The 27,646-nt window shown below is 47.8% G+C and overlaps 1 protein-coding gene across 7 annotated transcripts in view; it reads left to right on the plus strand.

The window, feature by feature from the left end:
- The first annotated feature begins 434 nt into the window (after positions 1-434).
- TLR5 (toll like receptor 5) overlaps positions 435-27,646 on the plus strand; it is a 57,724-nt gene continuing 30,512 nt past the window's right edge. Inside the window, exons 1-4 of one of the 7 annotated variants that reach the window (XM_036836501.1) lie at positions 435-522; positions 1,043-1,203; positions 9,884-10,044; positions 21,482-24,177. In XM_036836501.1, the coding sequence (XP_036692396.1) occupies positions 21,486-24,062 (2,577 nt within the window). In that variant the 5' untranslated portion in view covers positions 435-522; positions 1,043-1,203; positions 9,884-10,044; positions 21,482-21,485 and the 3' untranslated portion in view covers positions 24,063-24,177. Of the gene's footprint in view, positions 523-592; positions 673-1,042; positions 1,204-5,233; positions 5,451-9,883; positions 10,045-17,080; positions 17,115-17,741; positions 17,969-21,481; positions 24,178-27,646 lie in introns of those variants that run through there. The other 6 variants (XM_036836482.1, XM_036836476.1, XR_005017768.1 and 3 more) reach the window with 6 other exon arrangements.

Raw genomic sequence — 27,646 nt, forward strand, 5'->3', positions numbered from 1 at the left:
ATCGCGCCAGCCCCCAGCTGGCCCTCGATGACTGGAATGTATCAGAATGTTCCGCTTTTAGCTTGCGGTTGGCGTAGTGGAAGGAGCACTGCACTGGGAGTCAGAGGGCATGTGGTCGAGTTCCTCTTTCGCCAGCTTCTGGCTGTGCCTTTGGACCACTACTCCAGGTCCTCGGGCCTGGGCTTCCCCCTCTGTACAATGGGAAGAGGAAGGGAAGGGAATGCTGGCCTGGATGATCTCGAGGGACATTTCGGGAGTCTACAAAGGTTGCAGCTCGGTCCCCCTCTCCCGGACCTGGACGCCCGCAGCCCTTATAGGCGGTCCCTCCCCCTGGGATCCAGGGCGCCCCACTCACCCAGCATCCGCGTCCCTCCCTCCCGACTCCTAAATCCATGGGTCCCCTATATTCTTCCTCGTCAAACGGACCCTTTCGACGGTCCCCGCAGCCGCAGGGTCTCCGGGGCGCATCTGAGGAGCCTCAGGGCTGGAGCAGGAGGTCCACTTGCCGGAGAGAACGCAGAGGTTACCTGGGCTGCGGGGCGGGGCTGGGACGAGGGCGGGGCCTGTCCGGGGGCGGGGCCGGCGGGGTCTTCTGGAGCCCTGCCTGGGGCGCCGCTTCTGCGACTGGGAGGAGCGAGACGTGGCGCGCGGCGCCGGGAGACTTCCCCAGAGGTGAGCGCCTTGCTGTGCAGGAGAGGAGGGGAGGGGAGGGGCGGGGCGGGAACCCGGAGTCCCCAGGGGTGGGGGGGGCGGGGACCGGGCCACCTGTGGCCATCGGGCGCCTCTTCCCCTCCAGGGGCGTTCTGGGCTGTTTCCAGCTCTCCTCCTGCGCCCCGGGCGCCCATTCCCTGGATCCATTCCCAGGACCGCGCTCTTGGCTCCTCGGGGCCCCGGGGCGCGGGGTGGGGGCAAAGGGGGAGCACGTAGATACCTTGCCGGCGGGACTCGGGAAACCTTGGCTGTGAAGAAGTCACTTGCATCTCCACCGTGGAACAGTGCTGTCAGACTTTCTCACTTTCACTTTCGTTCCCACCCTGGGAAGGGGCAGGTGGCTTCACTATCTTCCTTGGAAAAGGGAGACAGCCACCTTCAGCAGAGCCATGGAAATCCCAGAAAGTTACTGAGCCGCTCAACAAAAGGCCTTGAACCTCCGCCTCTCCGCCCCCATAACACCAGGTAGAGCAGCCTGGCAAAGCCTCCAAGGTAAATATTGTTGACTTTTATGTTTAAAAAAAAAAAATCTGCCTATGAACATACGAGCATAGTGGCAGTGCTCCTGGAAAACCACAGTTGGAACGACATGTGTTAAGGGGTAAGGAAGGGGGTTAGTTGATTGTCTTGGGGGTGAGGGGTGCTATCCCAGGAAGTCTGCTGAGGCCACGTTGGGTGGGAATTGGTGGCGGAGGCTTTCCCTTGCAGTGGGTTAGCTATGTAGTCACTTAGTGTTTGGAACACCTATCCAGCACCGGGACCCACAAACAAGCAACTAACCCCAGTGTCCTTCAGATAGGCACTCTTGCTGAGCAGTGACCCAATCAATACCACGCCCTGTTTGGGTGTCAGGTGCATCTGGGATGTGCCCTCTTGCTCAGTGCCTGGAAGAGGGCGATAGTGATTACACGCTGATGCTGGAGAGCTGCCCTGGAGAGCAGCCAGGCCTTTGCCAAACATCTGTTGTTCAGTCACTTTTCCCTGCATTTACTCAGCCAGGCTGAGCATTGACAAACCTGTCCAAGATCTCCTGGACCCTCTGACTCACTTCACCCTTGTTCTTGTGGACAGAAGACAGTGGCCAGCAACTTCCGGTTGTGCCGGGCACAGCCAGTCTGAAAGGGAACCCTGGGACAGGGCCCTGGGAGAAGGTCTGTGGTGCTCAGTGCAGATCCCTGAGTTGCCGGATTGTGGAGACATTCCAGGGGGTTCCCAGAGGAGGGGCCCAGGCCAAAGCTAACTGCCCAGCGTATTTTAACAATCCCTATGCCCACACCATGCGTATCAACACGACCGGTACTTCCATCCTAAATGACATCACAGGATCATCCCCTTGGGTATTATAGCTCTGAGCAGAGCAAGAAGCCTTTAGATTCTGTTGTCTGAATGCAGAGCCATCCCTGGGTTTGTTTCTGAGGAGGCAAGACTTCTGAGGAAGTTGTGTCCCAGAGCCTTCTTTGTTGATTTCTCCGCATCCGGAAGTTTGGCGTTGCTGAGTGTTGAAATCAAAATAGGCCTGTTTGTCTATTCATGCTCATAGACTCGGAGAGCAAGAAAACACTGGAATGTACAGTTACTGAATCCACGTGTTTGCTTCCCTTTTTTGTTTCGTGGAGAAGAATGCAGAAAGCAGATTCAAATCTTCAGTCAGGTCTCAAACTTCAGGAATTCCCAGCACTGGTTTTGCAGCGCCCTCCCCCATATGGGGGCCACGACCCACAGTGTGCTCAGCTTCATGGGACCAACTCAGGTTTGAGGCATTGTTCCTGCCCTTCAGAAGCTTCCAGGTTCAGGGGAGGAGAGAAAACCAGCACCTGCGTAACAATTAGAGAGCAAGTAAGTGAAATTAGGTGGCATCATCTGCTGGTTCAAAGAAGACAGCCCATGTGGGCTGGAAAAGGCAGAGAGGGCTTCGGGAGCTACTTGGTCTTCAGCTGCATTTGTTATAGAAACAACAGTCAGGCACCAGGCAAGGCAGAGGGCAGAAAACCCAAGGACAATATGAAGCTCAGACTAAGCAAAGGCACTCGCTGCCCCTCCCCCATGCAGTCCCAATTCCCTGCCTTCCTTCCCAGCCCCGCCTCCTGCCACTGTGGGTCCACCCCTTGCCCATACCACACTGACAGCCCATGGCGCTCTGACTAGGCCTCTTCTGCGTGCCTCTCTCTCCCTACGCTTGCTCTCCTGTGCCCAGAATTCTCTCTGCTGGGGAATCCTCTGGGTTTGGTTTTTTTTGTTCTTGTTTTTTGGGTTTTTTTGGCCATGCGGCATGTGGGATCTTAGCTCCCCGACCAGGGATCAAACCCGTGTCCTCTGCATTAGAAGCGCGGAGTCATAACCACAGGGCCACCAGGGAAGTCCCGGGAATCCTCTGTTTTTTAGGAAGCACCTCAAATAGCACCTTCTCCAAGGAAGACTTCCCTGGCTGGCCCCTCCCCCAGTCTTCAGGCAGAGTTGGGGGCGTTCCTCCTTTGCCCTACGCTGCATCTCGCCTGCACCTCGCCTGCACCTCTACTGAAGCGCGTACACCCTGTGTTGCCCAGTTGGGTTGAGGGGTCTTTGCCCCACCTACAGAGGCGGGGCTGTGTCTCACTCATCTCGCGGTCCTCTGAGCCGGCGTTGGTGTCTGGCACATAGCAGGCAGCATTTGGTAAATGATTCTTGACTGAAATTCAGCCAGATTTGGGCACTGTGAAGCACCTCACCTACTTGCGGGTTAAGCACTATTATTGGGAATTTAAAGATTGGATAAGTTTGGTGGAGGAATTCACGTTTAATGTGGTGGCAGTACTCAAAACACTTAGCAGCCCCCTCTGCCTCAGAACGACTTCGAGGACCTTCTTGATCCAGCCCCAGGGTATCTTCTCCAGCCTCACCTCCCACCAGCTCCCACCTTGAACCCACAGTGGATTCCCATGCCTGGGCTCCTCCTCTCCCTTGACGGTGTTGTTTGACAGCCTCTGCTGGGAATGCCCGCTGCTGTCCCGAGCTTACCCCTCCCCATCCACAGGGCTCAGTGCTCAGTGTCTATATCCCCTGGGAGTAGAGGTCCCTCAGGCTGGGTTTGCACATCCTCCTTCGTGCCCCGCTGCCCTGCCAGCACACCCTCTCACAGCATCCCTCCCTCTTGTGGCTGCGCCCCACCCCGCCGCAGTCCTGACTGTTAGCTCCCTGATCACTGGGACTGCGTTTATCCTTGATGAAGCCCTATCAGCTTACAGCCTTCCTGGGAGAGAGTGCCTAATAAACATACATTGGATGGAAGGCTGAACCTGGGTGATAAAAATGTAAAAGGAAGGACAACACTAGGGACATCTGAGAGGAAAACAAGTAAGATTTGGTAATGAGTAATATAGAGTAACGGAGAAGGTTGGCTCATAACCTGTGAGGCAGGGGGAAATTGATTCACATGAGAGTTGGGTCCCTGGCCCAGGGAGAGGTCCATTCACATCCTTCTGAGCGCCGTGCAAAAATGTTTCTGTTTTCTGGAGGATTTTCAAAGACCAAAATATTGTTAAGTCACTTTGGGGCATTATTGCATCTGAAGTTATTGCAGGACACCCAAGTGGGGATGTCCTTTAATCAGCACTTTGAATACGGTTCAGGTCAGGGTTAGGGGGAGATGGTGGGAGTGTAGTAGGGATGGTCCAGCATGTGAAAGCAAATGTGATCACTGCCAGAAGAAGCTAAGCCGAGAACAAGGTCTAGGGGAAAACCTACATTCTAGGGGCAGGGGGCGGGAGAGAGGAACTGGTGGAAAACAGAATGACAGAACGAGAGAAGAAAATCAAGGAAGCCAAGGGAGGAGATAGTTCAAGAAGAGATGGGCGGCCAAAGCTGTGTGTGCCAAAAAGAAGAACAGAGAGATTCAGGCAAGAATAGATGAGAAGGAGGCCAACTTCGAGAGGGGAGCTCCCACAAGAAAGCCAGGTCTCATGGGGTCAGAAGAGGCTAGGTTATTGGGCAGTGGGATCATTGGGTGGAGTCTTCAGACCTCATGTCTGAGGAATTTGCCCACAAAAGGATAGATTTTCTCTCAGCAGGGAGGGAGGAGTGGTCACGTCAAGAGAAGATAGTTTTGTTTGTTTTGTAAGGGATTTAACCACAGTTGAATGCAGGAGGGAAGGAGCCCATTTATGCTAAGGAAAATACATAAATTCCCCGCTTCACATTGATTGTATTTCGTTTAACCTTCCTCCCCTCCCTTCCCCACAGTTGTCCCAGAGAGCTCTCATTTGGGGTAATCTCCAAAGTCATGGTATTGCCAGATCCAACAAGAGGGTATTGCAACCTGGAAACACCTGGTTCTCACCTCCCTGGCATGCGGTAAACTTGTCTCAAGTGCCCCAAACTTGACTTTGCTTCCTAACGGTGGGGGCCACATGTTTTCTCCTTGACTGTGCACAAATTCATGACACCAGCAATAACAGCAAACGCAAAAACAGCATTTACACTGAGCCGGACGCTGTTCTGAGTCCCTGTGGGGTGGGTATTGTTATTATTCTCATTTTTCCAATGACAGAAATGAGGCCGAGGGAGCCCACCCAATGACACAGCGGCGAATGGAGAGCCAGGGTTCCAGCTGGATGTGTCTGGCTTCAGGGTCCACGCGCTTAAACCACCGCACTGATTCAAGATGAGCAGCTCGTGCTTTACTCTAGATGAATGTTCATGGTCCCGACACTACTGCACGATTCTTAGTCCTTGCACTGCTGACAGCATGACTTATCCAAGGTCGTTACTAATCAATCTATCTATCTATCTGTCTATTCATTGTAGGTTAGGCTAACTTTAATAATCAATAAATGATTTACTAGTCAATAAATAATTTAATAGTCAACAAATAATCTACCATGTGCCAGACACTGCAAGGGACCCAGAAATACGAGCTACATGTATCATCTCATTTAATCCTCATAACCACTCCATTCTGTAGACAGTACAACTGAGCCAGCATTTGAACTTGGCCATAATGAAGGCAAGATTGAAAACCACTTTCAGCCCTGATTTTCTGTGTTCTGAGGTTCTGCCTCATCGTGGTCCGAGACTTAACTGGTTCTAGAAAGCCCCAAGGCTAACTTTACATTCTTTCTCAACACACAAAAGGATTGCAAGTATGAATCAATAAGACGCTGAGGTGTGTAAGAAATAACTGCCTCTCCTTTTATTTTCTAGAGATCAACTTAATATCCGTTTGCACCCTTTGTCTCACCAGGCTGGCAAGAATAGAAACCACCCCAGGGTGGTGTCATAAGTTCTGTATCTTACGCAGTGCCGAGACCTCGGGGCAGGGCTGAGGGTGATCCTACTCACCAGTCTGGTCCATTCAGGTTACCACTGAGCACGGTCCTGACCCTGCCTCCCTGGCAGTCTCTGCTGCTTCTGGACCACACGGCCAAACTCTGGGGACTTGCCAAAGTCCTGTCCTCCTGGGACCCCCAGACCTCTCTTCCTTTCCTGTTTCTTCCAAACCTCGCTGTTTTGCCCCTCCAACTTCACTCCCCTCAGGACCTCCTGGAAAAGCCTCTGTGTCCTGGACATAAGTCCCTGTTTGGGAAATGAAAGCCAGAAGATCCTGCAAACTGGAATCAGTCCTGTTACATACCTGGCCTGGGGCAATGACATCAGGAGACTTCTAGAGGGTGGTGGTGGGGAGCGGAAGGTGGAAATACAAAGAGGGGGAAAAGCTTTCTACTCTCAAAAGATTATCTAGCCAGAGAAGCAGTTCCCTCTGAGAGTGAATTCCTAGGCGGGAAAAAGTTGCTATTCGAGGCTAGGCTATATGTGGATCCATTTTATTTATCCATTTTATTGGTACATCAATACCATTATTTTCCATAGATATTTTCAAGAATATCTATAACAGATTTGCAAATTTGCTGAAAGTGGGGGGCGGGTTGTGATTGTGTCCGGGTCTGTGATTGCTGTCATGATACTCAGCAAGTCTCATTAGATAACTTTAGGGCTTATAGGCTGTGAAAATGCTTCCAGTTCAAACTTGCCATCATACACGTACAGAAACAGGACAAGGGAAGTTAAACTTGTCAAGGATGCCCAGGTGATGGCCGAAGGAGGGCTAGAACCCAGGTTTCCCCTCTCCCAGCCCAGAGCTTTTGCCATATCTCATGCATCTTGGAAGGGACCACCCACAGCGCTGAGGAGCCAAGTTTCTTGCTGACCCCTCCCCCATTCAGAATGGAGCACAGCCACCCCGGGCAGCCTGCCCAGGGCAGATTCCACATTCCACGCACCTCCCTGGGGGCCCTGGACGCTGGGCAGGTAGCAGGAATGCGTGCTTCCAGCAGGGGCGTGTTTCCCAGCCCTGCCTGCCCTGCTTACAGTCCCTGGGGCACCGCCAGTGAAATCCTTCCTCCTCTGCAGCTGGCAGGCCTGGAGATGCAGGACCCCCTCCTCCTGGCCTGACTCCCTCCCTCTCCCTTCCCTCACCTCTCACCAGGGGGTGTCTCCCTCAGCCGCAGAGCGGACTTGATTTTACCAGCCTAGGGAGGTTTCTCTTGACGCTCTTGTTAACCCAGCACGGACTGCAGATCCCTCCCAGGACGGTTCTCAAGTGTTTTGTAATCTCTCTTCACATTTCCATTCTCTGTGTCTAACGGATCATAGTTTAATAAGGTTTCTCTTGCCCATGCCTCCCCCCAGCTGCTTCCAATTTACATCACAATCCAAATGATTTTTGCCGCTCTTAGCGGGTTGCCTGTGTCATTACTTTCAGGGGAGGCAATATCAGACTTCCCGGCTCTCCGTCTGCTTGGGCTCCTGACCTCGCAGATGGGCATCTTTCCTGGCAATTTACTTTACCCCTGAACACGCGGGGTTTAGCTGAGTTGCATTCAGGGGGCTGTCAGAGTCTCAGATGTGAATTTTCTAATTGAGGATATTGGTGCTGCCTGAAGCTGAAGACAGAGATGTTCAATTCCTTGGTGAGCTATCTTTTCCCAAGGATTTTTAGATGCGTCACGCTAGTTGTTAGTTTTTAATAACCGCTCGGATGGAATTATTTCTTTCAATCAGATGCTTTAAAACTGTGTGCTAAAGAGTTTATAATGAGCAGACAGAAGAGAAGCCATTTTTGTACCTGAACCATTTGGGTCTTTAACATCCTGCCTTCAGACTGTCATGCCTCTGGATGGTGCTGTTTTTGTTTTGGTTTGGGGGGACTGCCACCTGAAGATATTAAAGACAACAGGGGAAACTTTTACATAATTTCCCATGAGTGCGGAAAAGAGAAACACCAAATCTCCCCAGCGTATTGAGAAATAATTCCGTTTCCTTCTCTCACTGTTCCCCTTCAGTGGTTTCCAAAAGGAATACATTTCTGGTGAGGTGCAGTTGGATAAACGATGTCTGTCTACTTAAGCAAGCAAGAAATATTAGAGGATGACACATCAATAACGGGGCTCTTCATTCGGAATCTGGAGGGTCCTTAAAAGCCTCTGTGGATGCTTCCCCAGGGAAGTAGAAGCTACTATTGTTGCGATCTATAGGTGATTTAAGCTGGCGCTCAGAGAGGTTAAGCACTTCCTCAAGGTCACACATCTATTAAATTGTGGGGCTAGGATTTGAATCCAGCTGCAAACTTAGTTGTCATTTTGACCTTTCCTAAAAATCAAAATTGTGTACACTGCCCAGCAGATTCAGAGCCTCAAAGGGTGCATGGGGTTGGGGGAAGGGGTGGGTAATTCCTTCTAAGGTGCATGCCAAGGAAGAAAAGATATCACAGTCCTGTTTTGAAATTCAGTCGTGATCTCCTCTCCCTGTGCCAGCCTGCCAGGAGCACTTGCGTGTTTTCTAAACGTAAGCGAGCAATAGGAACTTCTCAGCGGGGCTCAGTTCAGAGCCCCTGGTGGCTTCCACACCCCTCAGCCCAGGCTTTCCGGAGGCCCTCGGAGGGCTCTTGCCTTGGTCTCCGCCCTTTGTGCGCCCCCTGCTGGTCTCCAGGAGAGGCGCCTGTCCGGGAGCCTGAGAAGTGGTACCCAAGCTCTCCTTTTTCCTTAGCTCCAAGTAAAACGATGTGACCTGCCCAGCTCCCCTGCCTCAGAAGCCTCAAATAACCCTCCTCGAGCACCATCCAATGCTTCAGGCTTCAGGACTAAGAAGAATTGGGGGCGAATGTATGGTCCCCTTCTCAAAAGTGATCATGCAGCTTCGTGGTCATACTTTATTCCTGGGAGATAAGGCAGCCTGAGTAGTGAGCAGTGAGGCCCATAACAGCTCTCTTAAGTCCCTACCGCACAAATCATGGTCACTGAACCAGCAACATCAGTATTACCTGGAGGCTTGTTAGAAATGCCGAATCTCGGGTCTTTCCCCAGACCCGCTGAATCACAATCTGCATTTCAGCAAGATCTCTGGGTGATTCATAGGCAAATCATCCTTGGAGGTTCTGTATCTATTCTGCAGTGTCCACAATTTTGATTTTTTTTTTCTTTTGAAGATCAAAATGACAACTAAGCTCACAACTGGATTCAAATCCTAGCTCCACAATGTGATGGATATGTGACAGGCACATGCTTAACCTCTGAGCCAGAGTTCAATAAAATGGTGAAAAGTACTATACGTCATTCTTAACTTTCAGGGCCCATCTCATCCTAAATCTGAGACCCAATAATTATCCAGTGTCTCCTAGCTCAACCACAGTTTACTTAATCATACTGCTTAGAAATGTCAAACTCTGATGGCAAACCTAGCTTTTTCCCTAGAAACCCACAAGCTCTCTGCTCCCTGTGGAGAAGACGGTGGATTGTCCTCATCCTGTGTGTGGGTCCCCAGTAACTAAATGACCACAGAAACGTCATGAAAGGGACATCTGGGTCCAAGGGAGGTGCTTCCTCACCACCACTGTGACAATAAAGATGGAGTGGATTATGAAAGTATGGAGTTCCCTCCCTGGAGGGACAAGGAAGAAAGCCCCCCGTGACTAACTGGCCCAGAGGCTGGGCATGAGATTTCTCCAGGTCTCTTCAGCTCTGATGTTCCAAATGCCTCGATTTACAAAAGGGTCTTGATCTTTTTCAATTAAAATTCCCCTTAATCAGAGACACACCTAAAGTTTTAAATACCCCTACAGAGAAAATCACTGTGTGGCATAGAAGAACATCTACGTAATATTTTCTGTTTCTCCCTCCTAATTAGCTTTCCTGTTCTCCCTTAGGAAAACAAAAGCCCTTTCTCTTGATTCACCAGAAAAACACTGATGACCATCATCGCTGCTAGGAGGTCCCATTGTCTCAGAAACTGAAGCCTTTAAACAATCAGGGACCCCGTGCCTCTAGAATAAGAACATACTAGAAGCCCCTTCTGTTAGGACTGGAGGTAAATACTCCTGATGACAAGCACTCTCCTTCAAAATGTTAGCGGGGAACATATCACCGGGTGCTTCAGTTGTGCTGTGTGCCTCAGGGGTACCGCATGAGCAAAACTGGGTCCTTACCCTCAGGAGATAGACAATCTGGAGGAGACAAGATGTGATGAAAATGCCATCGTGAAAATGGACACAGAACAAGGGAGGGAGATAAAGTGCCTGTAGGAATATGAGAACCGTTTCACGAAAGAGTTGGCTTCTGGGGTAGCCTGTGAGGGGTGAGTTGGAGTTGGGTAAGCAGATGAGATGGGAACAAGCATGCCAAGCCCAGGATCAGCATAAGCAGAGAAATTGGATCTCTGGGCTCCAGTTTCATGCTGGGAGAAGGTGAGTTATCCCTGGAGCCCAGGCAAGACTAGATAAGCCGGAAGGTAGATTGGATGGAGTTTCCCCTCTGTCCGATGGGAGGGTTCAGGAGCTAAGGGACCTCTCTAATCAGCCATTCCAGGAATAGATTATCGTCTACAGTGGAGTTTTATGCCCTGAAGAGTTGGGTCATTGTGGGCAAGAGGAGCTAGTGAAGGTTTCTGGTCGGAGCTAGTGAAGGTTTCTGGTCATAGCCATGCTCTACAAGCCCCCTCACTTAGCTGAGCGAGAGATGCAGGTGCCGGGGTCAGGCTTGCTGTGGGCGATCAGCTGGAGGGGGTGGGCACTGCAGCAGCCCAGACAGGAGGCAGGGGCTGTGGAGCTGGGCAGCACAAACAATTGGAAGTGAGGGGAATCGATGCTGGTGGTAGTGTCCTGAGATAAACTTCACAGAATTAGCCACCATCTGCATTGATGTACTTGAGGCTTCTTCCAGTGGGGGATTAAGGAAGCTGGTCTGACTTCACCCACCTTGTTAGAGTTTCATATGTACTGAAGATGGAAATAAGGGTCCACAACCAAAGATGAATATGGTGCAGTGTTTGATCAGAAAGGCTATAGCCCCAAATGCTCTGAATTTGGAGGAAATGCTACAGATGCCCAAGAGGGTATTTCAAGGTATGTCCAGATGAGGAGGAAGAAGGAAGGGGCAAGCCCCCTCTCAGAAGCTGATGGGATCATAAGCACAGATAACCACCCCCAGGTAGGAGGGGAGAGAGCAGGCGAGCTGCGGCTGCTCTGAAGAGCTCCAGGCTTTCCCCCGCCTCAAAGCAGCCCGTCCGAGGGATCCAGAGTGCAGATGAGCCCTCAGCACCCTGGCAGCTGGCCCTGCGGGCCGTGAAGAGGGAGGAGGACCCAGAGGCAGGATGTGGCAATTTCATTCATTCAACAGATATTTACAAAATAACTACAAACCAGTGAGCTTGACAGCAGTTGTGGACAAATTCCTAGAAGAGATCTGGCCCAGGGTCTGCAGCTCTGAGGAAAGGTGGCGGGAACCCCGACAGGTCAGCATAGGTTCTGGAACAGCAAATCGTATCAGACTCAGCTCATTTCCATCCTGACAGGGTTACCAGCTTCCAGCAGCCCTGGGAACTCAGCAAGGCATTTGACTGAGTTTCTTGTTAAGAAACTGCCACCCAGACACATGAGAGGGAAGTTTCTCGCTGGGCTAGACTCACTAGACAAGCTTTGTATCGAAGCATCATGCACACGGAGAGATACAAACAAACCCTAACGAGACCCCCGGGCACCAGCAAATCAGTAAACCGTGCTCCTGAGGTCGCACCAGTGCACGGAGACCCAGTGTGCTAATTGTCTGCTTCCTCTTTGGAGAACCATCGTCAGTCGTCAGGCTTTGCCCTGCTGTGTGAATCTGCGATGCTCATGGAAGCTGCTGATGACTGTCTCCCCTCGGGCGTGTGATGGGTCTGAGGAGAAGGGTGGGTGGGAAGCACCCTTTTTTTTTTTTTGCACGAAAGGACTGCCATGTCTGACCGTGGAGCACCTTTTGCACCCACGTGTGCACGAACAAGCTGCCTTCTCTGGCTGGACCAAACCTGAGCTGCCTCAGTCCCACCACACACTCTTGACCCCGGAGCTCACCTCCCAGTGGCTCCACAGGGCACTGCCCCCAGGACGTGCCATAAGCCCTCCTGTGGGCCTTGCTGGCGGACACAGAGAGTCACTGGATGGCTGCGGCATGTGCCACGTCAAGAGCCAGACCTTCCTTCTCTCCTAGAAGTAGGAAGCAAGGTCAACATCTTCTGAGAGGGCCAAGGCCAGGCGGGATGGGTGAGGGAAAGCCGGTGAAGGTTTGGAATCACTCCTTAGGGGTAGGAGAGAGGGTGACAGCACGATTGGATTCTGCACATTAGTGTGGGCACCAAGGCGGTTTTTCCTGACAGAGCTACAGCCACCAGGTGTAGGCACGCAGAGGGCAGGTGTCTGGTATAGACAGATATGATAGCAGAGCAAGGAGGCATCCGAGTTGGAGGTGTTGAAAGAGGGTTTGAAGAGAAGGTCTGTGGAGTCTAGAACCATGGGGAGGTGTAAAGAGGCGGATGCATTTAAAGGTCACGGAAGGTTCAAGGGGAATTACGGGGCCGTCAGAGAGTCAGTGTAGTGGAAGGAAGGGCCCAAGAGACCTGGAAGGAGGAAGGTCGTGCTGAGAGAGTGGGAGAGAACTCAGCATTTCAAAGGGACCATCTCGGGCTAGGGTGGGCCTTCACGCGGAGCTGAAAGGGGCGAGGGGCTGAGAGGCTCACCTTCCCCTGGGAGCCAGGGCTCATACCCTCTGTGACCCAGGGCAAGTGACCACAAGATCAGCAGACAATGACCAAGAGGTGGGCTACAGCAGTACCCCTGTACTGACCCACTTGTGCAGCCATGCCAGAGACGCTAGGCTTAGAGGGTAGACAGAGCTGTGTGGTCTTAAGGAAGTTACTTAACTGCTCTGGGCCTTAGTTTTCTCGTGTGTATAAATGGGGAGACAATGATACCTCCCCAAGACTGGGAGGATGAGGGAAGGGGGAAGCTCAGAGCTCTGTGGGGACGAGCATGTAGGCGAAGATGCCCACTCCGCAGTATTGTAGTTATTAGGTTATATTTCTTTCCTCCCTCCAGAATTGAGCCCAGTGGTTCTCAGATGTTGAGTGTGCATCAGAATCACCCAGAGCGCATGATAAAACAGGCTGCCAGGCGCCAGCCCCAGAGCCTCTGATTCAGGAGGAGGTGGGGCCCCAAGTGGTGCTGGTGCTGCTTGTCGGGGACATCACTTGGGGCATCCCTGCTCTAGAGTCTTTCTAGAAACCTTGAGACCCTTGCAGGTAGGGACTCCCCAGGGTCCAGCAGTGACCAACACAGAGTGGGAGGCTCGGCCTGGGAAGAGTTACTCTAGGACAAGCACAGATTCTCAGTATAGCAGCTGGTCACCACGAAAAGAGGTGGTGTTGAATGAAAAAGAGGACACCCAGGAGAGCCTCAAAGTCATGGTGGTTTGTGGAGGAAGCTGGGCTTGTATCTGGGGAGCAAACTCTGAGTTCAAGGCACTGCAGTCACCCATGGGTTTTATTGGAACTGTTGTCAGAGGCGGAATGCTGGGCTGGAAGGACCATGGCCCCGGCGACATTGCAGCCTTCAGAGTTCCCGTTGGCTGGCTTGTCCCGATGGGATGCTGTATTCTGCATCTGGAGAACACGTTTGCCCTGGGAGGGTCCCCGTGTCCACTGGCCTTGAGCCTTTTTCCAAGGCTGACCTTGAACATATTCACATGTGGACTCAGTCCAGGATTTTTTTTTTTAAACATCTTTATTGGAGTATAATTGCTTTACAATGGTGTGTTAGTTTCTGCTTTATAACAAAGTGAATCAGCTATACATTTACATATATCCCCATATCTCCTGTCTCTTGCATCTCCCTCCCACCCTCCCTATCCCACCCCTCTAGGTGGTCACAAAGCACCGAACTGATCTCCCTGTGCTATGCGGCTGCTTCCCACTAGCTATCTATTTTACATTTGGTAGTGTATATATAAGTCCATGTCACTCTCTCACTTCGTCCCAGCTTACCCTTTCCCCTCCCCTTGTCCTCAAGTCCATTCTCTACATCTTCGTCTTTATTCCTGTCCTGCCCCTAGGTTCATCAGAACCTTTTTTTTTTTTAGATTCCATATATATGTGTTAGCATACAGTATTTATTTTTCTCTCTTTTTTTAAAATTTATTTATTTATTTATTTATTTATTTATTTATTTTTGGCTGTGTTGGGTCTTCGTTTCTGCGCGAGGGCTCTCTCTAGTTGTGGCGAGCGGGGGCCACTCTTCATCGCGGTGCGCGGGCCTCTCACTATCGTGGCCTCTCTTGTAACAGAGCACAGGCTCCAGACGCGCAGGCTCAGCAGTTGTGGCTCACGGGCCCAGTTGCTCTGCGGCATGTGGGATCCTCCCAGACCAGGGCTCGAACCCGTGTCCTCCGCATTAGCAGGCAGATTCTCAACCACTGCGCCACCAGGGAAGCCCTATTTTTCTCTTTTTGACTTACTTCCCTTTGTATGACAGTCTCTAGGTCCATCCACCTCACTACAAATAACTCAATTTCGTTTCTTTTTGTGGCTGAGTAATATTCCATTGTATATATGTGTCACATCTTCTTTATCCATTCATGCGATGATGGACACTTAGGTTGCTTCCATGTCCTGGCTATTGTAAATAGAGCAGCAATGAACATTGTGGTACATGACTCTTTTTTGAATTATGGTTTTCTCAGGGGATATGCCCAGTAGTGGGATTGCTGGGTCGTATGGTAGTTCTATTTTTAGATTTTAAGGAACCTCCATACTGTTCTCCATAGTGGCTATATCAACTTACATTCCCATCAACAGAGGGTTGCAAGAGGGTTCCCTTTTCTCCACACCCTCTCCAGCATTTATTGTTTGTAGATTCTTTGATGATGGCCATTCTGACTGGAGTGAGGTGATACCTCAGTGTAGTTTTGATTTGCATTTCTCTAATGATTACTGATGTTGAGCATCCTTTCATGTGTTTGTTGGCAATCTGTATATCTTCTTTGGAGAAACGTCTATTTAGGTCTTCTGCCCATTTTTGGATTGGGTTGTTTGTTTTTTTGATATTGAGCTGCTTGTAAATTTTGGAGATTAATCCTTTGTCAGTTGCTTCATTTGCAAATATTTTCTCCCATTCTGAGGGTTATCTTTTAGTCTTGTTTATGGTTTCCCTTGCTGTGCAAAAGCTTTTAAGTTTGATTAGGTCCCATTTGTTTATTTTTGTTTTTATTTCCATTTCTCTAAGAGGTGGGTCAAAAAGGATCTTGCTGTGATGTATGTCATAGAGTGTTCTGCCTATGTTTTCCTCTAAGAGTTTTATAGTGTCTGGCCTTACAGTTAGGTCTTTAATCCATTTTGAGTTTATTTTTGTGTATGGTGTTAGGGAGTGTTCTAATTTCATTCTTTTACATGTAGCTGTCCAGTTTTCCCAGCACCACGTATTGAAGAGGCTGTCTTTTCTCCATTGTGTATTCTTGCCTCCTTTATCAAAAATAAGGTGTCAGTCCAGGATTTTTATTACTATGTGAACCTTGGAGAAACCCTCCCCAGCACCCATTTGGAAATGAATGAACTGCTTTGCTCAGACAGCGGTCCTCCATGCCCAGCACTCCGACCGCCTGCCGGATGTGAGCTACCACCTGCCAGGAGAAACATTCTCTCCCCAGCCTTGCGGCCAAGCTCAGAATCCCGGATCCTCTCAAAGAGCCCATTATGAGTATTATTTGTTAAGGATCAAGCATTTAACTTAGCCCAGGAGAAGCCCTGGCCCCAGCCAGCGGGATTTGCAGGCTAACTGTGTTGCCCAGGGAGCAGAGGTGCCCCTGCGTGCAGGCTTCCCCGTTGCCCATGGAGACACCATGGCCCGTAACTCACCCAAGGTGAGGCCCGCGGCTCTGCTGAGCGGGCAACTAAGTCAAGAAAGGGAACCCACTCTGCTGACGGCTGGGATTAAAGCTAAATGAATTCCACTCAGAGGAGAGGGCTGCCGACCCTTCTCTCTCTGGTCTCATTATCTCAATTAACAGCGTTTGGCAGGAGTATTGAGGCCCGCATTGATTGTGCTCTTCCTGTTACCCCTCAGAGCCCTCGACGCAAGTTAGCCTCAATAATCAAAACCCAGTTCTCCACAGCCCTCTGAATTTCCTATCAGCCCTCTTCCTCTAAGAGAATCACAGGGCTTCTGAGTTGGAGGGAATCCTTTAGACCGGCGTCTCTCAAAGCATGGCCTGAGGACCACTCGCTTCAAAGTACCTGGGCCATAAAACGCACTTCCCCGGCTCCACCTGACCTACCGAACTGAATTTCCGGGAGTTAGGCTCAGGTAGCAGTGGTGTTGGTTTTTCTCTTTAATTTTATTTTCTGATTGTGGTAAAATATACAGGGCATGAAATTCACCATTTTAACCATTTTAAGTGTCCAGTTTAGTGGCATTAAGGACATTCACATTGCTGTGTTACCCTCACGATCATCCATCTCCAGAAATTTCTCATCATCCCAAATAGAAATTCTGAACCTACAGAACCTTAGATCTCCATCCTCCCTCCTCCAGCCCCCGGCAACCTCTATTCCACTTTCTGTCTCTCCGAATTTGGCTACTCTAAGGACCTCATCTCAGTGGAATCACACAGTATATGTGCTTTTGTGACTGGCTTATTTCACTTAGCATAACGTCTTTAAGGTTCATGTATGATGAAGCATGTGCCAGGATTTCCTTTGTTTTTAAGACTTTATAGTATTCCATCGTATGTGTACCACACTTTATCTGTCAGCGGGCATTGGGATCGTTTTTACCTGTTGGCTATTGTGAATAATGCCGCTATGAACGTGGTGTGCAAATATCTGTTTGAGTTCCTGCTTTCAATTCTTTGGGGTATATATATATGCCCAGAAGTGGAATTGCACGGTCCTGTGGTAGTTCTATGTCTAATTTGTGGAGTCCGCAGTTTTAAAGCACCCTGTGTGGTTCCAAGGTACAGTCAGAATTGCAGCCGTGTGAGCCGACCTTCAGAAATCGGAATCACCTGGAGAGATTTAACAACTCAGGATGCCTTAGCCACACCCCAGACCAACCTCACCTCTCAGATGGGACCCAGGTACCTGTATTATTTTTAAAGTCCCCCAGTGATTCTAATGTATAGCCAAGTTAGAGAACCATTGGTTTATACCAGTGATTCTAAAATGTGGGTGTGTACAAAATTCGCATACTTGTTAAGAGTACAGACCCCCGAGCCCCACCCCCAAGAGTCTCATTTAACTGGTCTATTGGAAGCCTGGGCTTCAGCGGGCTCGCGGCTCCCCGGTGGTTAATGTGTCGCCAGGATTGAGAACTTCCTCTTCCCATTCAGTCTCCTGTTGAAACAGGAACCAGCTGAAGCTGCTGGAGGTGACACTATCCACTCGAGTCTCTGAGCCCTTTGGGACCTGAGTCCACACTGGTCCCCAGGGATGATTCCCAAGCCAGTCCCATGGCTTCTTCAAACTATCACACAGGCACAGAGGGTAGACTCATATATAGAACCTCCTTTTTTTCTACTCTTAATTGGAACTGTTAGCCTTGAATGAGAGTACAGTCAGTTCTGCTATAATGCTTGTTCTGAAATAATGAATCTGTTCCAACACATTGACATATTAAGGAACAATACTGATATATTAGGGAAGTTATTGATATATTAGGGAACAACATTAGCATATTAGTGAACATGAAATTTGCATTTGCTTAGGTGCCATATCTTAAGTTTAAATGAAGAAAACTGTACCCAGCTGAACCGACCTACATATGATGAAGGAAAAGACCTCAAAAATCTGCCAGTGACCTCCTTGCTCTGCCTGTGATTTGAGCCAACACCCATCCCCAACTGTTGTACAACTTCCCCTGATACCAAATAACCCCCTCCGTCCAGCACCTCACAGTAGCTCCCGAGGCAGCAACCCTCAGGTCTTTCACAAGGTAAAGGAATATTTATTGTAGTGTGTATGTATTAACCGCCTAACACGTATAAGATGGTGCTACCATTTTTATTAGGTTTTTTAGGTGCCGCCGATGAAGGTTTTGAGTGCTACACGCCGTCCTCTTTTTTCCCAGAAGCCCTGTGGTTTTGTTGTGTGATTTTGCGTAGCTGAGTGATTTTTAGGAAGGAATGCCTGTGTCGCCTGATGGCAGAACTAACAGTGTAAATACCTGTCGCTACTCACCATCTTTTCAATAATGGTTTAGGAGCGCGCTGTCGGGTTCCTCTACCTGCTGCCTCAGAGAACTCACTCCAGCCACCACTAGATGGCGCCCTCCTCTGCAGGGTCAGAAGCTGCCGTCGGCGACCTGCACTTTGGGAGAAAGAAGCAAGTGGCCCCGGCTAGCACAAGCTTCTTCTTCGGGGCCTTACTCCACACACCCTCATCCCTCTTGCTCCCTCTGGCTTCAACGCATTCAGGGTTTGGGGTTTTAGGTCATTTGATCTTCTCTCTTGGGTTCCCAAAGTCCACAGCTGCTGCCCACCTGGCCTGTCTCACTGCCTACACTTCACTCTTGGTCGCTCATGTTTCTGAGGTCTGGTCGGGTCTGAAACAACTTCATGGCCTGGTTCTCATCTTTCAATTAGATTTGCCCTGTATCAGTGCTCATTCATATTTATCTCAACGCGTTTTGGCTCCTGGCTCTCATTCCAGGACACCCCTGCGTGGGTGGTCCCTCCTCCCAGCTTCTGTCTTCATGAATAACCCCTCCAGACTCCTGTCAGCTCAGCTCACCTGGCTCCTCTGCTCACCTGTCCTGGCACCTGACCCACAGAAGTCTGCTTCAGAGATGAAGATGTAGCTATTTCACACCTTGCTGTATTTCATAAGAAAATAGGTCTGCACGATATCTTTGTAATATGACATAAGCCCAGATAATTTTCTTTAAAATCTGTTTGTTCAGCTGACCTTATCTACCTTACGGTTTAATTTTAGCTTCCCTATTATGGACTTGAAAACTCAGTATCTTGAATATGTATTGTTTGGGGCTTTCTTTCACCTGTTATTACTACAAATTCAAGGTCAAGCCGCCCAGTACAGTGTAGGCGTTTCGAGGCCAGCCCTGAGTGGTCTGTAAAAAGACAGAATTGAAACTAGACATCTTAACTCTGTTATTCTGAACTGGTGTTCTCACTTCCACGTCTCTGCAGGGATTTTCCTGTCAGATTACATAAGATGAGAATTCATTCTGATGTTTGGATAAAACAACAGCTGCAAAACTGTCAGCAGCGTGGGGGCCAGGCTAGTTCTTTCCTGCAAATATCAGTTCAATATCAGGGCACATTTATCTTGCAGTCACTTAAAATCCTCATTTGTGAAATCAAAGTCTCTCTTCTCTTTTCTTCTAGAACAGAGGTTGGCAAGCTACAGTATTTGGACTGCAAAGCCTAAAATATTTACCATCTGGCCCTTTACAGAAAAAGTTTTCCAAGCCCCGTTCTAGAACATAAAACGTGGTGGTTGTTATATGTAGACTAAGGGTTCTCATCATGAGGTTGAAAGGGGTAGCCTTCAGGAGGTCAGTGAACCCTCTGAAATCGGGTGCAAGTTTTGGTATATGATGCAAATGTGCATTTTTGGAGAGCAAAAGGGCAGGCTTGGTCTATTGTGTTTACCACTGTATCTCCTCTTCCTAAAACAGTGCCAGACACATAGATGCTCAGCAGATATTAATTGAACAAGTTATTGAGGGGGATGCTGAAGAGACAGGCAAGAGCCAGATGAAGGAAGACTTTGCAGGATTTTATTCCCAGAGCAGTGGGAGGAGAAGGAAGGGCTCTGTGCAGAGAGGCGTGGTATCACCTGGGTTATGTTTCTAGAAGAACATGCTGGCTGCTGTTTGGAAAATGGAGAGTCAGCCCAGATATAAGAGAGACCAGTAAGAAGTCCCAAGTCTAGCCCCATCAAGAGATGGCGGCTTGAACCGAGTAGACTTGGAAGGTGAAACTGACAGGACCTGCTGAAGTGTGGGTGACGTTTCAGGGAACAGAGGTGACCCTGCTGTTGTTACCCTGAGCCTCTGGGTGGAAACGGTGGAGAAATTAAGAGCCGTGATAAACATTCTCAGCGAGTTTTTTCTAATGATTATTAAATGCCTGGTTGTTGGTTTGTTTTTAATAGTAGGTTATATTTAATTTCTAACAACAAGAAATTGTTTAATTTCAGATATGAAATGGCAATAGTCGTATCTCACCTGACAGTATACATCAGTATACCATGCCGCCCTACTCTTAATGTGTAAATGCCTGCTTCTGATATTTTGGGTCAACTCAGAAGTCAATGTCTACTTCTGATTTGCTGTAAATTGTGTGTCACAGCCTCAAAGGTGCTATGGAAACCCCACCACAAATTACCCCAACACAGTGAAACGTCTTCAGAGCCGGCAAGTGGTCCAGGGCCGGTGCCTCTTCTAGTACCATGACTGCTTCACGTTGTCTACCCTGATATTGAAACTGTGCCAGTGATGGTTTTATAAACCAGGACCCTCTTCCTATTTCTGTCTTTTCTTTCCCCCTCATTCTCCTGCCCTCTGAGCCATGTAGGTCTTTCCTTACCTTGCAACAGAGGCCTTCAGATATTACACGTAGAGCAAGTTGAATACTTCGCAGGCACCAAGGTGGAGGTGCCGTGCAGATGGGTAGAGGCGAAGCTCTCTGAGGGGTGGGCCCTCGTGCACTTTCTCTATACCCCTCACAGCTCCCAGCACAGCACTGGGAACATGACCAGACACACTCATTCAGTGCCTTTTGCTGCTGTGTGTGTGAGGCAAATGCTCAACTCAGACAGTCAATTCACCCATTGGGCTTAGGCAAGGGGACTGGTTTCTGTTTAGTTGTACACTCATGGGGTCACACAAGTGCCAGGCATGCAGGAGGTGCTGAATACATTTTTGTTAAACTGTTGAAATCTGACTCTTTGTGGAAAAGGACATACCCAGTTTTTATGTTATGAGACGCACTGTGTAGGGAGTAAGGATGGATGAATGGAGATGACCTAGTATCCTTGACAGGTTAGAGGGGGAAGAAAATCAGTGGATTTATTTTCCACTCCTCAGCTGAGCCTGCCTTGGGCTAGGAATGGGGTCCCTGGCTGAGGTGAAGTTAAAATGTATCTCCTCCTGCCGTTTTCTCCAACTTCCATCAGCAAATCTTGAATGAATGAAGGCACAGACTTAGGAATGAATGCAGAGTTATCATAAAGGTTAAATGAAGTATTTCTAAAGTACTTAGAACCGTGCTTGCTATGTAGAAAATGCAACATAAATGATAGAGAGTGAGAAAAGCTCTGTCTACACCAGACAGTATCTGCCAACAGCTACAGCCATGGATCCAGAGAAACAAAGGGTCTAAGGAAAAGCCACATCACAGAGGAATCCCCCAAGCCCTAAGAGCCCATGCACAATGCCTTGAGCTTAGATTCCTGCGTTTTCACTCTCCCGTCTTCTCCATAGGATCATGGGAGACCACCTGGACCTTCTCTTAAGAATCGTGCTCATGGCCAGTCCCGCGCTTGGAATTTCTTCCTGCTTCTTCGATGGTTGGAGAGCCTTATATCGTTTCTGCAACCTCACCCAAGTCCCCCAGGTCCCCAGCACCACCAAGAGCCTCCTGCTCAGCTTCAACTACATCAGGACAGTCACAACCGCGTCCTTCCCCTTCCTGGAGCAGCTGCAGCTGCTGGAGCTCGGGACTCAGTTTACCCCCTTGACCATTGACAAAGAAGCCTTCCAAAACCTGCCCAATCTCAGAATCTTGGACCTGGGCAAAAGTCAGATAGACTTTTTGCACCCAGATGCTTTTCAGGAACTGCCCCATCTCTCCGAACTTCGACTGTTTTACTGTGGTCTCTCCAGTGCTGTATTAAAAGATGGCTATTTCAGAAACTTGGGGTCTTTGACTCACTTGGACCTATCCAAAAATCAGATTCAGAGTCTTTACCTTCATCCTTCATTCGGGGAATTGAATTCCTTGAAGTCCATCGATCTTTCCCTCAACCAAATAACCACTGTATGTGAGCATGAGCTCAAACCCCTCCAGGGAAAAACACTCTCCTTTTTAAGCCTTGCTGGTAATAACCTGTACAACAGGGTCTCAGTGGACTGGGGGAAATGTCTGAACCCATTCAGAAACATGGTCCTGGAAACCTTAGATGTTTCTGGCAATGGCTGGGCAGTGGACGTCACAAGAAACTTCAGCAATGCCATCAATGGAAGCCAGATTTTCTCTTTGGTTCTTACCCATCACGTGATGGGTTCTGGGTTTGGCTTCACTAACATCAAAGATCCTGACCAGCACACCTTTGCTGGTCTGGCCAGAAGCTCAGTGATACAGCTGGACCTTTCACATGGGTTTATCTTCTCCCTGAACTTCCAACTCTTTGAGACGCTCAAGGAGTTGAAGGTTCTGAACCTCGCCTACAACAAGATAAACAATATTGCAGGCAAAGCATTTTATGGACTCGACAACCTCCAAGTTCTCAATATATCACATAACCTTCTGGGGGAATTGTATAGTTCTAATTTCTATGGACTACCTAAGGTAGCCTATATTGATCTGCAAAAGAATCACATCGGGATCATTCAGGACCAAACATTCAGATTCCTGGAGAAATTAAACACCTTGGATCTCCGGGATAATGCTCTTAAAACTATTTCTTTTCTTCCGAGCATACCTAATATCTTCTTGAGTGGCAATAAGCTGGCTACTTTGCCGAACATCGCACTTACAGCTAACTTCATCACCTTATCAGAGAATAGGCTGGAAAATCTGGATAATCTCTACTTCCTTCTCCAGGTACCTCATCTCCGGATTCTCATTTTAAATCAAAATCGCTTTTCCTTTTGTAACCAAAACCATGCCCCTTCAGAGAACCTCAGCTTAGAAGAGCTTTTCCTTGAAGAAAATATGTTGCAGCTTGCCTGGGGAGCCGGGTTCTGCTGGGATGTTTTTAAGGGGCTTTCGCATCTCCGAGTCCTGTATTTGAATAAAAACTACCTGAATTTCCTTCCACCAGGAGTATTTCGTCATCTGATTGCACTGAGGGGACTCAGCCTCAAGGACAACAGGCTGACCGTTCTTTTTCCTGGCGACTTACCTGCTAATTTAGAGGTCCTGGATTTATCCGGAAACCAGCTCCTCTCTCCTGATCCTGATTTATTTGCATCGCTGAGTGCCGTGGACATAACTCATAACAAGTTCATCTGTGAGTGCGAACTTAGCCCTTTTATCAGTTGGCTCAATCAAACCAACGTCACAATATTTGGCTCTCCGGCAGACATATACTGCATGTACCCGAGCTCCATGGCTGGAGCTCCCCTCTACTCTCTTTCCACGGAAGACTGTGATGAAGAGGAAGTTTTAAAGTCCCTAAAGTTTTCCCTTTTCATCTTCTTCACTGTCACTTTGACTCTGTTCCTCGTGGCCATCCTCATCGTTACGAAGTTTCGGGGGTTTTGTTTCATCTGTTATAAGAAAGCCCAGAGACTGGTGTTCAAGGACCCCATCGAGGGAAGAGAATCAGAGACGTACAAATACGATGCCTATTTGTGCTTCAGTAGCAAAGACTTTGAATGGGTGCAGAATGCTTTGATCAAACACCTGGATGCCCAGTACAGCAACCAAAACAGATTTAACCTGTGCTTTGAAGAGAGAGACTTTTTGCCCGGGGAAAACCACATCACCAACATCCAGGATGCCCTGTGGACCAGCAGAAAGGTTGTCTGTCTCGTGAGCAGACACTTCCTTAGAGACGGGTGGTGCCTCGAAGCCTTCAGTTACGCCCAGAGCAGGTGCTTAGCTGACCTCAGTGGCGCCCTCATCATGGTGGTGGTGGGGTCCCTGTCCCAGTACCAGCTGATGAAGCATCGCTCCATCAGAGGATTCGTCCAGAAACAGCAGTACTTGAGGTGGCCTGAGGATCTCCAGGATGTTGGCTGGTTTCTCAACAAACTCTCTCAGTGTATTCTAAAGAAAGAAAAGGAAAGGAAGAAAGACAATGACATTCAGCTGCAAAGTGTAACCACCATTTCCTAGTCAAAGGAGCACTTTTCCACTTCTCTCAAGCCACAAGCAACTCTTCACATTTTATTTCTACTAAGTTACCATTTGGGGTCCTTTATGAAGTTGTTTTCCTACGATAAAAACTACATAAATCTCTTGATTTTCATAGCAACACGACGTTTTGTTTCACTGATCTCCAAATGCAAAGTAATAGATCTAGAAAATTGCAACTGCCCGCAACGGTTCCCACTCTCCATCGATTTCCTTTCAGATCCGGTAACACGGTTCTCTCCTGTTGCATCGACTGACTACGGGATATATCCTAGTCGTGGGAAGGGCACCTTGGGAGAAGTTACAGGTGGCCGACACCCTTTCTCCCGTGTTCAGTTCCAGAAGGGGCTGCTCGGTGATTCTGAGGGCTCTGTGCCTGGCAGAACAACATTAAGTAGAAAACAAAGAGAAAGAGGTATGCTTCCTACTATATCCATGGGAACAATGCCACTGCTCAGCGCAGGTCACCCTCAGTCTCAGGGATAAGAGGTGGCTCCAAAGAAGCTGGGATGAGAATAACTAGCTCTCTTGGGGCCATATTGCTCCTCTTCTTCTCACCTTTTGGGTCTAACCCTAGTGGGCCGTGAACATTCTTTTTGGCTTGCAACCTTTCTTTTGGGCTGGCTTTCAAGAACCTCCGTGATTTAGCAACAGCCTATTTCAGCTTTATTTCCCCCCATATCTCATTTATCAACCACTCACTCTGTTGCAGAAAGAACTTGTACTTGCACCAAGAACCTGGTTTGAGTTCGGATTCTGCTGCTCATGAGCTGTGTGACCTCGAGCACGTTACACACCCTCGCTGGTCCTGTTTTCTCATCTGTAGGCATGATTGCCGCTACCTCACAGAGGTGCCGTGAAAGTTAAATCGACCAGGGATGTCAGGGCATCTCCGATCTCATCCCTTGGTTTTCTTTTTTTTTTTTTTTTTCACATCTTTATTGGAGTATAATTGCTTTAAAATGTTGTGTTAGTTTCTACTGTATAACAAAGTGAATCAGCTATATGCATACGTATATCCCCATATCCCCTCCCTCTTCCGCCTCCCTCCCACCCTCCCTATCCCACCTCTCTAGGTGGTCGCAAAGCACCGAGCTGATCTCCCTGTGCTATGCAGCTGCTTCCCACTGGCTATCTATTTTACATTTGGTAGTGTATATATGTCCATTTTACTCTCTTACTTAGTCCCAGCTTACCCTTCTCCCTCCCCATGTCCTCAAGTCCATTCTCTACGTCTGTGTCTTTATTCCTGTCCTGCCTCTAGGCTCATCAGAACCATTTTTTTTTAGATTCCATATATATGTGTTAGCATACGGTATTTGTTTTTCTCTTTCTGACGTACTTCACTCTGTATGACACACTCTAGCTCCATCCACCTCACTACAAATAACTCAATTTCATTTCTTTTTATGGCTGAGTAATATTCCATTGTATATATGTGCCACATCTTTATCCATTCATCTGTTGATGGACACTTAGGTTGCTTCCATGTCCTGGCTATTGTAAATAGTGCTGCAATGAACATTGTGGTACATGACTCTTTTTGAATTATGGTTTTCTCAGGGTATATGCCCAGTAGTGGGATTGCTGGGTCATATGGTAGTTCTATTTTTAGTTTTTTAAGGAATCTCCATACTGTTCTCCACAGTGGCTGTATCAATTTACATTCCCACCAACAGTGCCAGAGGCTTCTCTTTTCTCTACACCCTCTCTAGCATTTATTGTTTGTAGATTTTTTGATGATGGCCGTTCTGACTGGTGTGAGGTGATACCTCATTGTAGTTTTGATTTGCATTTCTCTAATGATTAGTGATGTTGAGCATCTTTTCATGTGTTTGTTGGCAATCTGTATATCTTCTTTGAAGAAATGTCTATTTAGGTCTTCTGCCCATTTTTGGATTGGGTTGTTTGTTTTTTTGATATTGAGCTGCATGAGCTGCTTATATATTTTGGAGATTAATCCTTTGTCAGTTGCTTCATTTGCAAATATTTTCTCCCATTCTGATGGTTGTCTTTTGGTCTTGTTTATGGTTTCCTTTGCTGTGCAAAAGCTTTTAAGTTTCATTAGGTCCCACTTGTTTATTTTTGTTTTTATTTCCATTTCTCTATGAGGTGGGCCAAAAAGGACCTTGCTGTGATTTATGTCATAGAGTGTTCTGCCTATGTTTTCCTCTAAGAGTTTTATAGTGTCTGGCCTTACATTTAGGTCTTTAATCCATTTTGAGTTTATTTTTGTGTATGGTGTTAGGGAGTGTTCTAATTTCATTCTTTTATATGTAGCTGTCCAGTTTTCCCAGCACCACTTATTGAAGAGGCTGTCTTTTCTCCACTGCATATGCTTGCCTCTTTTATCAAAGATAAGGTGACCATATGTGCATGGGTTTATCTCTGGGCTTTCTATCCTGTTCCATTGATCTATATTTCTGCTTTTGTGCCAGTACCATACTGTCTTGATTACTGTAGCTTTGTAGTAGTCTGAAGTCAGAGAGCCTGATTCCTCCAACTCTGTTTTTCTTTCTCAAAATTGCTTTGGCTATTTGGGGTCTTTTGTGTTTCCATACAAATTGTGAACTTTTTTGTTCTAGTTCTGAGAAAAATGCCAGTGGTAGTTTGATAGGGATTGCATTGAATCTGTAGATTGCTTTGGGTAGTATAGTCATTTTCACAATGTTGATTCTTCCAATCCAAGAACATGGTATATCTCTCCATCTGTTGGTATCATCTTTAATTTCTTTCATCAGTGTCTTATAGTTTTCTGCATACAGGTCTTTTGTCTCCTTAGGTAGGTTTATTCCTAAGTATTTTATTCTTTTTGTTGCAATGGTAAATGGGAGTGTTTCCTTAATTTCTCTTTCAGAATTTTCATCATTAGTGTATAGGAATGTAAGAGATTTCTGTGCATTAATTTTGTATCCTGCTACTTTACTAAATGCATTGATTAGCTCTAGTAGTTCTCTGGTGGCATTTTTAGGATTCTCTATGTATAGTATCATGTCATCTGCAAACAGTGACAGCTTTACTTCTTCTTTTTTGATTTGTATTCCTTTTATTTCATTTTCTTCTCTGATTGCCATGGCTAGGACTTCCAAAACAATGTTGAATAATAGTGGTGAGAGTGAGCAACCTTGTCTTGTTCCTGATTTTAGTGGAAATGGTTTCAGTTTTTCACCATTCAAGATGACATTGGCTGTGGGTTTGTCATATATGGCCTTTATTATGTTGAGGTAAGTTCCCTCTATGCCTACTTTCTGGAGGGTTTTTATAATAAATGGGTGTTGAATTTTGTCAAAAGCTTTTTCTGCATCTATTGAGATGATCATATGGTTTTTATCTTCAATTTGTTAATATGGTGTATCACATTGATTGTTTTGCGTATATTGAAGAATCCTTGCATTCCTGGCATAAACCCCACGTGATCATGGTGTATGATCCTTTTAATGTGCTGTTGGATTCTGTTTGCTAGTATTTTGTTGAGGGTTTTTGCATCTATGTTCATCAGTGATATTGGCCTGTAGTTTTCTTTCTTTGTGATATCTTTGTCTGGTTTTGGTATCAGGGTGATGGTG

Source organism: Balaenoptera musculus, chromosome 1 (assembly GCF_009873245.2).
Source record: "Balaenoptera musculus isolate JJ_BM4_2016_0621 chromosome 1, mBalMus1.pri.v3, whole genome shotgun sequence".
NCBI lineage: Eukaryota > Metazoa > Chordata > Mammalia > Artiodactyla > Balaenopteridae > Balaenoptera > Balaenoptera musculus.